The sequence below is a fragment of the Lycium barbarum genome, chromosome 9 (genome assembly GCF_019175385.1).
Source record: "Lycium barbarum isolate Lr01 chromosome 9, ASM1917538v2, whole genome shotgun sequence".
Taxonomy (NCBI): domain Eukaryota; kingdom Viridiplantae; phylum Streptophyta; class Magnoliopsida; order Solanales; family Solanaceae; genus Lycium; species Lycium barbarum.
This window is the reverse complement of record NC_083345.1, coordinates 28,700,533-28,712,979: the sequence shown is the minus strand read 5'-3', so window position 1 is coordinate 28,712,979 and position 12,447 is coordinate 28,700,533. Positions and strand designations below refer to the sequence as shown.

Here is a 12,447-nt window from a genome sequence, read left to right as displayed (position 1 = left end):
GATAGTCTACGAATCCCACCGAGGGAATCAGGCCCTGTGTAGTTCTCAAATAATAAGGCTTTTTTGGATTTTTTGTTGTAATGCAACCGAACCCTATGTGGGCTGCCTACGTATCCTACCACGGGAATCAGGTCAGCGTAGTTCGTACGTGTATTAAGGAAAGGTTGCAAACTAAGTTGTCTAACCTAATGTCGTCCTTTGATTTCTTCTTGAATTGTTAGCTTTCAGGTTTATGTCATCACCTATCGGCTATTTCGTCTTCTTTCAAATGGAATCTTATCTTATCCTCTAATTTCTTTATTATTCTCTCGAGGTGTACTTGGTTCATTCGTTCATTTTATGTCACAATCATAGAGTTTGCAGATTTGACAAATAAAGTAGAAAATAATAATAATAGATGATTAAGGAAAATTAGAAATGCTTTTATAGTTTTTGCAATTTAAGCTTCCAAAAAAAAATGAGGCAAAACAATAAAAGTTTTGGGGCACGATTTAAGCCTCAATTTTAAAATCGTGTTATCACAAAAAGTTTACTACATGTTCATCTATCAAGACTCCCGGCGAACCAGGGACAGAGTACAAGCCCAATTCTTCAAAGTTTCTCCTGGTTCGGCACCCCAGAAGGTCGGTGTCTCGGTGTTGTGAGAAGTTGTAGAAGTAATCTCCATTGTTGCTCGTCTTTGGACTGTTTCCATGGGAGTGATAAAGGTTGATGGCATGATGACTTTCACATCTCCGTCTTTCTCAACAGTGATCATGTTCACGTTGGCATTTTCATGAGTGGGTAAAGGGTTGTTGTCCACATTGGGCCGAGCTCCAGTAAGTTGGATTGCTCCTTCTTTAATCAAGGCTTCAATCTTGTTTTTGAGGCCATAGCAATCCTCAGTGTCATGCCCAGCGACTCCAGAATGGTAAGCACAGCGCTTGGAACCATCAAACCATCTTGGAATGGGATCAGGAATTTTCCCTTCAATTGGCTGTATCACGCCGGCTGCTTTCATTCTTTCAAACAATTGAGCCAAAGGTTCAGCGAACCGAGTGTTATTACGGGTGTTTTTGATGTCAGGATTTGGATGAGCTTTAGGTGTGGTGTGTGGTCGATTTTGGTAAGTGGGAGCTTGAACAGATTGGTATGGACGTGGGTTTTGAGGGTGAGGTCCTCGGGGTTGGTAGTGATTTGCTTGGGCGTTGTAGACAGGGTAAGGAGATAGTGGAGCTTGGTAGGGTTCAACATAGTGGTAAGGGTAGAAAGGTTGTTGTGGATGGTTGAAGTATGTGATCGCTTGGCTTGGCTTATGTCCTTGGACATTCATGACCGTAGCAACATCTTCTTTCTTCTTTTTAAGCCCGTTGATAGAACCAGATTGAATGGCTTTGTTTACAGCTTGCAAAGCCGTAAGATCCTGAATTTTTCCAGATTTGATTCCTTCTTCCAAGGCTTCACCCATTCGGACAACTTCTGTGAATTTTTGTCCCATCATACCTATCATTTTCTCATAAAATATGCCGGCCTGGCATTCAATGAAGGTAGCAGTCATTTCTCTGTCATTCATCGGGGGTTGTACCCTGGCTGCTTCTGACCTCCAACGCAGTGCATATTCACGAAACGATTCAGTTGACTTCTTAGTTAACTTAGTCATGTAGACTCTGTCCGGTGTGATGTCGGTGTTGAAACTGAATCGGTCCATAAAGTCTTGGGCCATGTCGCTCTAACAATGCCACTTGCGGACGTCTTGTTGTGTATACCAGTAAGAGCTTCACCAGAAAAGCTTCTTATGAATAACTTCATTCTTATGTTCTGATCTCTACCTACTCCAACCAGTTTGTCGCAATAAGCCCTTAAGTGTGTATGAGGATCGCCGGTTCCATTGAAAGTATCAAACTTCGGCGGTTTGTAGCCTACGAGCAAATCGACATCAGGCTGCACACACAGATCTTCGTATTCTACGCTTTTAGTTCCCCTAGCAACTTGCAGGTTTCTCATTGCCTCCTTGAGACTGTGGATATCTTTTAACAGCATATCATCTGCCCTTACTTTTGCCTCTTTCTCCATTTCCTCGTATTGATCTACCTCGGGTTGGAACCTGACCGTTACTGGGTTGGTATAGGCTTGTGTTTCCGCTGCATATACATTAGGAGTGACAAAATGCGCCCCTTGTATATGCTAGGTTGGATAAGTTTGGACGGTGGGAATATTTTGGACTGGAGGTGGTGTGTTATAAGTGGTGTTTGTAGGTAGTTTGTTTGGTGGGTTTAGAGGAGTAGTTGTAGGTGGTGGATTAGTGTTGGTAGGTAAAGGAATGTAAGAAGAGTGAACTTGTGATTGATTTAGTGGGTTGACGGGTGGTGGATTAGGAGTAGCATAGGTAGTGTAGGTGGGTGGTTGACTTTGTGGAGGAGTATAGACGTATGATGGATTTGGTGGATTTGTGAGGATGATAGGAAGAAAGTTGTTGTTGGTAGGTGCATTGTTTTGTGAAGGAAAATGTTCAGGAATTGGAGATTCGAGTGATGGAAAATGAGGTGGGTTTGGTGCAACAGTTCTAGGTTCAGGAGGTGGACTTTGGAGTGTAACAGATAAATTGGTCAGGTCCCTAACCCGATTTAGTTCACCACGTAGGTCCTGAATCTCTTGAGTCAGGCGGGCGATATGTTTGTCATGTTGCATAGTATTTCTATGTTCAGAAGTCTCGGGAGGATCGTTAGAGATCACAATGTTTTCCAAACCAGTTGAAACGGATGTGGCTGGATCAGTCATGATAATTTCTTTTCCTTGCACAACCCAGGTACGTCGAGATAGTGATGACGTCTTCGACCTTGTGAGGTAAGGGTGGCCGGCCAGCTCGAGTGTCAACACGAATCAACTCTTTTAATAAAAATAAAAAGAAACATAAAGTGCAAATGATGTCAGTCTAGGCAAAGCCATGATCACTTAAAGTCAAGTAAGTCATGTAGCAAATAATTCATCAAATAAAATCAAACAAGTAGTCAAACAAATGTACATGGGTATATCAAACAATAACGCGTCCTAATATGCATATGACCTCTTTGTGCCAGAGGTAGGCCTAACGCTTATTTGAAGGGTAAAGTGTGCCATAATACGTCATTCCATTGCTTTAATTAATTAAACAAATTCTATTTCCCAAAATAAAGTACAAAAGAAACGTAATATTTATTACATATCAAATGAATACAACATAAAGTGTTTCCTAATATAAGTAAATACAATTTCCTATGTCTAACTTCTAGCTCCGATTTGTGATGTCCTTAATCTTCGTCATTTATTGTACTCCAATGCAAATCCGTACCTATCACAGAAGCGTTAGTCATTCCTTCCCTCCTAAAGTTTAATTAATTAAAGCAGGTAGTCAATATTTAGGCACAATTACCTTCAAACATGCACATAAAGTATGATCATTGTCACTTGGGGTCGTGAACCCACTTGGACATTTGGGTAAAGTCATCTAATGAGTTTAATACACCAAGGGTATTAAACCTCCTAGGTCATGAAATGTATGCTCTTAATAAAGGGGTTGGTTTAGCTCTACCCTAGGTTGACTAAGAGCGGGTTTACTAGACGCAAGGTTCCCGAGTGGACTACTCGAGTGAGAAGGCTACGCGGTCACCAGTATTCGGACACCCCGCGCATACGCCAACTCTACTAAAATTTGGGTTTTTGAAAGAAATTTGCGAGTGCGCAAAACACACCTCGCGTGTACGTGTGATAGTGTGAATTTTCAAATGTGGAGAAAAGTGATACGGAATGACAGTATGTCAAAGCAATAACAGTTAAACAGTTTATATCAAACAAACAATTAATAGCATGTACAAACAGTTAACAACAAATAAAATAATTCAGACAAGCACACAAAGCCTAATTAAACTAAGTCCGTTATGGTTAGAACCTAAGTAGTCCCCAGCAGAGTCGCCAAGCTGTTATACCCTATTTTAACTGGGGTCAAAATAGTTTACAACATCCCGGTAATTTCGGGGTTAATTAAAGTTAGGAGTCGCCACCTAATTATTTATGGTGAATTAGGACACCTACAGTTCATTAAAGTTATTTTCTAAAGTCTAACTCCGTTTTAAAGTCTACGAAACCAAAATTTTAGGTAAGGGTTCAACTAATCTAGAGGGAAGATATTAGGCATCCTCTAAGATCCATTTACAAATGGTTAACCGACCGGACTTATAATTAATTAGGTTAAGTGTAAATGTAATATTATAGAAAAAAAATAATTTTGTAAGTATTGCTAAAGTTATAGATAGACATGTAAGAATGCTATTAAAATAGGGCTTGTGAAAATAATAGTTTGTATAAAAGAGTTTAGTTATAAACTAAAAGAGCGCGGGATATGTAACGTTTAAACATAGTTGAAAATAACTCAAAAGGAGAGGCCTTAACTAATTTTTGTTTTAAGGGTACGAAAAGATATGATTTTTCTTTCTCCTTTTTATTATGTTTATTAACTACGCCTAGCTAAAAGGTGTACGTGATTGATTCAAAGCTTGAAGAGTTGTTTGTAAAATATACTTGAGTTCATATTTATATATCAGTAACCTTGAGATTTCAAATATAGTAGAATGAAAACATAATTCAAAAATATGTATTCATGGATTTACGCCCTTGAAAAACAATTGCTTTAATATAGATAAATATTATAGGTACTATATATAATTTAATATAAAAGAAGAAAATGGAACTATAGAATTAATTATTGGTTCTTCCTACCCATTTACTAAAAATCCGACCCCTCTAATTCCGCTAAGGTTCATTTTAGCTAAGAAAACAAGCAAGTAAAGCATTAGTTGTGCAACATAAGTTAAATGCACAAAATAGGGAGCAAATATAATTAAATGGGCTTAGTCCATTTAAAAAAAAAACTGCTGCAATCCACTGCTGTTCGCTGCCAATGTTATGGGCCTCGGCCCAGAACTCTTTTTTTTTTTTTTTTTTTTTGCTGCGGGTGGGCTGACTCGAAAGGAGGATTTTGTTGGGCTTTTATCCCAACACCAACACCGAATGCGGAGGAGGACGAGTCCCTCGGACTCGTATGCGGAGGTCATGCATAAACGAAAGGAAAGAAAGATTAGTACATGATCAATAAATAAAGCCACATAATGTATAATCCAAACAAGCAAATCAACGGCTTCATTGTTTAAAACACTTAATAAGTGTTTAAGACTAGACCAACCATTTACTCAATATCTAAACAACCAACGTGACTTAAACTACCCACTGCCAAACAAGTAAAGGAACAAAGACCCACGCAAGCGTGGGGGCAAACCAGTTCAGTAAACATTTTTCAATTGAACCAAATATGCATTCTTCTATAGCCAGGTAAAGCACTATCATCAAGAGGCTGTCGTACATGGTTTTGAAACAAGGTAACTTCCTATATTCGTGTTCTCTATCATAAGTGCAAAGTATACCATAAACAAGCATATGATGATATTTAGCTTGATTAGATTCATGGCTCAACCGATCACACAGATCTTGGTAGCCAGATTCGAAGAAACCCAATATGTTAAGTTCAAGAAATTAGACAGCCTTAGAGTCACAGCCTCAGGAATTCGAATCTGGTCTTAAGTAATATAAAGCTTTAACATGCTTAAATGGATGAGAACAACCAACAAGTTAAAAAATAGCTTCTTCTTTTAACCAATCTTTAGCACTTCCTCTTAATAAACAAAGACCAAGAACCTCGAATAAGGACCTTACAACCACCATCTATAAGCATGAAGCAGGACCTGATTTTTTGAAGTTAGTGAATCCAAATTCGAATCATTCTGTCGAATTAAATTCGTACGACAAACATTAAGACCATTCAAGGAAAATCAACTAAACATAGAGAAGGTAATGTTCCGAAATATTCTGATGCTTTAGTCCTAAAGATATTGTTGAGGCTAAAACAAACGCGAAACTTAAAATTCATGCATAATGGAAATAACTTATTAGTAGGTCTGGATCAGATTAAAATTCTCACAGAAAGTTTATACTACAGCAACTCATTTCAGACCTGAATCCATTCAAAACAAAAGAAAATAGCACCTTCAAACTCCAAGCTTCAACACCATATCCAAAAAGGAGAAGGGGAAGGGTAGAAAGGGATCCACACCATCTTTGGATCTTTTAACAAGTATTCAAACCAGTAGGTTTATTTTCAAACGACAAACCAAACGTCATTTAACAGAACTAAGTGATATATCAGACTCTAACATGGATGCTTATGGACAAAGTGACATGGAACCACCACACTTACAGTCATATCTAACATTTTTTCAGAGTTAAACATCTATCCAGGCTTAGCATATAGTGATTCAACACAAACCACGAGTGAGCAGCATGAATGCACTGGATCATGCAAAATTAATAACGAATTTTAATCAACAAGTTCATCTCTTCAAACTATACCATCTTAACAGCTACACTATACCAAAACTCTTAACACTAGTCACATAGTCTTGTTAATTTTAATTAAGCAGAAATAGGGCTACAACACTAATATAACAGAACTAAACCAAATTAAACAGAAGCAGAACTACAACACTAATGTAACAAAACTAGAGAAATGTAGACTAAGACGAGGAATATTACCTATTAATGGTGCAGTGAACGGGTGAGGGAGTCTCGAATCTACTCGCTCGTATTGACAGATTCGAGATTCGAGTCAAAATTAAAGTATCTCTGTCGTAGGTGGAATTCTTTCGCCGAACAGCGATGAAAGTTAAACGAATCGTCAAGAGTTTAATCCTTCGTCACAATTCTTATATTTCAACAAAAAGTGTTTTTCTGATTTTTTAAAGTTCAAGACCAGATAAAAAAAGACTCGAGACTCTGTGACAGAAAATGCTCGCGTATCCAATCCCCCTCCTTTCGGCTGAGAACTTAGAGACCATTTATAGGAAAAGGTTAGGGTTTTCTAGGTTCGAAATTGGGCGGGATTTGAAATCAAATTGTTTCAAAAATCAGAACGTTAGGGGGATTATTCTGATCAGAAACAACAGAAGAAGGAGACAAAGCTCCATTAAAACTTGTACTTGGAGAATAAAAAAAACTGATAAGGCGAGATTCGGACTTACAACAGACAAGAAATTCATAAAAGTTCGGATTGAAACAAAACACAAAAAGACAAGAAAAAGGATGAAAACATTTCTTCAATATTGAACCCGTGACAGCCCATTAATGATCCCTCCCGATTTAGCCATGCAAGGTCTGTTTATGGTTAAAGATGCTTTGGTTCTTTGCTGGAAATGGAGGGGAGAGGAAAGGTAGAGAGAAAGGCTTAGCAGAGGGGTGAAGAAGAGATGCAGAGGAAAGGGAAGTGTTGCACGAGAATGGGGTGGCAGAGTCTGTGGGGGCGAAAGGGGCGGATCAGGCATCTGAAAATGGAAGGGAGAAGATGAAGTGTCGGCGTGTGTTTGTGTTAGTGTGTTGATTAGGGTAGATGAAGTTTCAACTGATTAAGAAAAATAAATGGGCCGGTCGGGTAATAGATGTGGGCTGGACGGGTGAAAGGTGGACTGATCTGTTTTTAATGGATAATGGGCTTGATCACTTGGGCTGGTCTGAAATGGGTTGATGGCCGTTTGGGCTAATAATTTGGCTGAAATTGTTGATCCTTCCTCCTCTATTTAATTATTCTTGGGCCTTTAACTTAATAACTAGTACAAAATATATTATGTGAAGACAAATAGTAATTAGTGTATATAAAGTAAAAATTAATTTAACGAGTACAAATTCTAAAATGAAACGATGACGAACCATTTAAGATTTGTGATAAAGTAATGATGTTAATAGTAATAAAAATAGTAGTGAAAACAAAGTATTTAGCTCGTTAATAAATTTAAAAGCCCAAGGAAATAAACTGGAATAAAGGAGGAATAAAATTGGGTGTCAACAATTATTTCCTACAAGTCCTATTTTAAACAACATTCTTATATATCTATCTATAACTTTAGCAATACTTACAAAGCTATTTTCTTCTCTATAATATTATACTTACACTTAGCCTAATTAAATTTGAGTCCGGTCGGATTAACCATTATTAATGGAATTTAGAGGATGCCTAATACCTTCCCTCTAGGTTAGTTGAACCCGTACCTAGAATCATTTGGTTTCGGAGACTTTAAAATAGAGTCAACTTTAGATAATTACTTTAATAAACTTTAGGTGCCCTAATTCGCCGTAAATAATTAGGTGGCGACTCTTAACTTTAAATAACCCCGGAATTACCGGAATGTTATAAACTATTTTGACTCCGGTTAAAATAGGGTATAACAATATATATATATATATATATATATATATATATATATATATATATATATATATATATATATATATATATATGGACACACCAAACACATACATACACATTCAGTTTAGATTAGTGGGCCTAAAGGCCTATTAGCTCACTCCCAAGATTCTGCTATGTCTCATTTTGACTTAGTTAAACTGTGGGCTACCTTAGTATTTATCTGAAATGGGCCAGGCCTATATGATTTCTAAATTTGAATTTAAACTGAGTATTCATGCCTAAGAGAACCCTATCCTTTGGTTCGTTAATATACACCACATATACAGCTAAATTGTTCATAAATACATATGATATACCAATGATCTACACATTTGATACGTATATCAGGCGTACTCCTTATGTATGCTCCCACTTTCTTTGGCCAATTCATATATGTTTCAAGTCTAGCTCCTCCACAAACTTAAACCGTGAAGTCATTGGTCAATTAGCATACTTAATTATTTTTCCTATTTTTCAAAGCAGTAATCAACCTAGACTAAGGCCACTGTTGAACTCAACTTAGGACCCCCCCCCCCCCCCCCCCCCAATGTAAGCAGTTCACACTAATTCCACTCCTAGTCTCAAATGATCAGTAATTATCATAGCACCTATACATTTCATGTCTCGCAAAGGATCAGACAACATCAGAATACAACAAGAGCCTCTAGGTTAAAGATCAAACACATTGCAATTATAATCATAGAAGGGTTTGGGAACAAGGAAATCAAAGCATAAGATAGCGTTAAACTAGGAAATCAGAGCACAAGATAGCTTTAAACTTACACAACTTGAATGAGAAAGAATAGCGTAAGGGAGGCAGAGTTTAACAAATTTATGCGAGTAAAATGGCACAAGAAGAATTCATATCTTGACAGATTCAGGCAGACTTGACCAGAACATAAGAGACCATTTGCACCTTTTTCTTAACTCAATCCAGGAAAATACATTGGGAAAGTACAAGAACTTTTTTAGAAAAGGTTTCCTAGTTTCACTGTCTTGACACCCGCTCTCAGGGACAAAGATCACCTCATAAGACTTTTATCCTAACCAAATCATTCCCTGTTCCCAGAAATCAACAACCTCAGCATGGACAGTTTCCTCTTTTAACTTTAATCGCTTGTTTAGACTCTTAACAAATGTACTTTATTTCAATCCTTTGATATAATGATAGGGTTCAAGAAGTAAAGTGAATTCATGTGGCAAACACACACCCTATAGACTTATAGAGTATGCCATGACACTTTTTATTTGGAAGAAGATACTATAAACTAAGTTGGACTTGGTTCTTCCCGATCCTCTCTCTAAGATGCCTTTAAAAGGTTCCTCTATTATCAAGTGGTTTATAGCTCACCCATGAACACTTATAACCCCACAAACACTATCATTGAACCAATTCCCAACCAAACAATTGACTAATATGATCTCAGACAAATGCTTTAAATTACTTAGCCTAGTGTTCTATTCACAAAGTAGACTTAACTCTCTTTATATCCTAGCAGGGAATTTTCAGGCAAACACATTCTTAGTTTAGACTAACTTACACATATCAAAGTAAGACAGGGTTAAGGGTAATACTTCAAATCTTAGAAGAGGCCAAGCATCTCCACATGTCTCATTTTTAGACTAAGGCATTTCTTATTGTATATCTAAGCTATAACTTCAAACAATAATATAAGCAGCTTATTTAGGTGAGACCTAGACATATTTAGACCTAAACTTCTCAACTCCTTTTACCCTTTTTACCTCTTTTACTTTTAAAACTGACAGATTAAATTTCATGAAGTCACTGAAGCTTTGTGATAAGTTCCAGGCTCAGACTACTGAGAAGGATGTTGATTGATTCATGTTTTGTCCTACTATAACTAAGTGGGGCATTCAAGGTCAAAGCAAACTCCAACTTACTTAAACTTAACACATAAATGGACTATTTAAATCATGATTTTCATATGTTCAGGTAAAACAACCTTGCACATAGGATCATAGTACTTTTCATTCCCAAAATTTATTTAGTTTCAAACAAAGACCATTACTAGTTAGTTTTCAGCATTATATAGCTAACTCTGATAATTGCACTTAAACTGAGGACAAGTTGATACCATTAAGATCCTTTATTTCACTTCTTGCCTTATCTGACCTTTCAAACTAAGTGATTAGTATGAATGAACATCATTAGCCCAATATTACATCAACACCCTAGGACAGTCTATTCTGACTTTCAAATACATGTTTTAAGCCCAAAAGGAAACTTTGACATCACAGAATTCCTATTATCAAATCAAATACAACATCACAAGCCTTTTATAGATCATTCTATTGATTAATCAGAGTCATTTGGATCCTATCTTAACAATTAGAGATCAGGTTTGAGTTTCAAAATTCATCTTCTTAATTTTCAAAACAAAGTGATCCTCTTTAGAACTTCAAACACAAACAAGTTCCCATAACACAAGGGTTGTAGGATCAGAAAGGTCCAATACAAGTCAATTAGAAAACACATATTCAAACTAAAGTCTTAAAGAGGGATTCAGACCCATATGGCACTAAGCAATCAGAATGACTCCATGTTTCAACCTAACTACCATTTAAGGTTATTAAGCTATGTATTTAAAGTAGGTGAACAATACTATCATTTCACTTTTCTGGTTCACAAATTAACAGGTCCAATTAATGCATATATAGCAAAAACACAGTACCAACATTTCCCCTTTTAACTTGCACTAAATAGTTTTCAGATTTCCTTTACTTAAGGTGATCAATCGCCAAGACTTAATTAAACCAGTCATAATAAATTCCTATCTGGCTTAGACTGTTGAGAACATTAAGATTCAAAACAAGATACACAAGTACATCAATGATCTAAATGGATAATCAATAACCAAGGCATTTTTTAGAAGCAAGTTAGTCTAAGCAGAACCATAGAACTAATGAACTAAGACTAACACTTATAGCATAATAAACAAACCAACATCTAAATCAAAGAGCACAATATTAAACTAAGCAGCACATAACTAAATTAACATCTAAACTAAGCAAAATTAAATAAAAAGTAATAAAATGACAAGCGATTACTTTTTTGTCGCGCAGCCAAGACAAGAATGAATCTGAAGCCTTGTCTTTCAAATCTCGAACGCAGCCACCCAAAAAAAAAAACAAGTAAGAAGCAAATTTTAAGACTAGATACCTAACTTTTGTAGCTAAGTATACTTTTTTTTTTTTTACTAATAGCCTTAATTTCGAGTTAAAGGCTCAAAATCCAGGCTTTGTAGGTATCCAGGTCTGTCAAACTTTGAGGTTTGGGGTTCTATTTATAGAACCCAAAAAAATGAGAGAATCCCTAACTTTTGATATGGGACTTGTGCGTTTTTGGGATGCAAACCTTTGATTTTTGAAGTCTACGGCTAGGATTTGAAGAAATATAAGCATACACGGTCAGATTCGACCTATTCCAGGTCGATCCAACCCAAGACCTCATGGACCAATAAGAATAGATCTTTGATAAGTCAAATACAACATCAATCTGCGAAAATACGTAATGTTTGACTCAGAAAAGGTGAAAAGGGGATGTGTATTACCTTGCTTAGGCGTCATTTGGTAGAGAGAATGTGGTGAATTGTTGAAACAATTAATGCTTTTCCAAAATAAAATATGGCGAGCACTAAACGAACTGTGGCTCTCTGAAAATTTGCAAAAAATGTCCGGTTGATGAGGAGAGAGAATGGAGTAAGGGGTGACGACACGCTAGGGTTAGGGAATGGGAGAAGGGGAGGCGCAAAAGGTGTGTTTGGTGTGGAATAAGAAATGAGAAAGGGGTTTACCCCTTTAATAGGAAAGGTGGGCCGGGTCAGGTGTCTTTGGGCCTGCTCGGTCCGATTTTTTTAAAGGGAAAGGGGCCTAGGCCATTACACATATATGTATATACATGTGATATACATGTAGACACATGTATATCCGTGTATATATGCGTATATGCATGAGAGCTTGGCGCTTATTTTACTAAATGACCACGATTAGGAAAAGATCAATTAATTTGAATATTATAATTGTGGTCAAAACATGATTAAACATGGTTAATGGACTCAAATCGCAAGTATAGCCTCAATTGACCTTAACCTTAAAGATAAATTATTTCAATTGTAGCCCAATTTGGT

The 12,447-nt window shown here is 36.8% G+C and overlaps 1 protein-coding gene across 3 annotated transcripts; it reads right to left on the bottom strand.

The window, feature by feature from the left end:
* Positions 1-439: 439 nt before the first annotated feature.
* Positions 440-12,086, bottom strand: LOC132610855 (uncharacterized). 3 transcript variants are annotated; one of them, XM_060325260.1, is made up of 3 exons: positions 11,872-12,086; positions 11,369-11,421; positions 440-3,307 (listed from the first exon to the last, which is right to left on the bottom strand). In XM_060325260.1, exon 3 carries the CDS (start codon positions 1,700-1,702, stop codon positions 548-550), a length of 1,155 nt encoding a protein of 384 aa, XP_060181243.1. In that variant the 5' UTR covers positions 1,703-3,307; positions 11,369-11,421; positions 11,872-12,086; the 3' UTR covers positions 440-547. The 3 variants fall into 3 exon arrangements, with proteins under 3 accessions (XP_060181243.1, XP_060181242.1, XP_060181241.1); XM_060325259.1 differs by having other exon boundaries at positions 11,369-11,412; XM_060325258.1 differs by lacking the exon at positions 11,369-11,421.
* Positions 12,087-12,447: the final 361 nt, after the last annotated feature.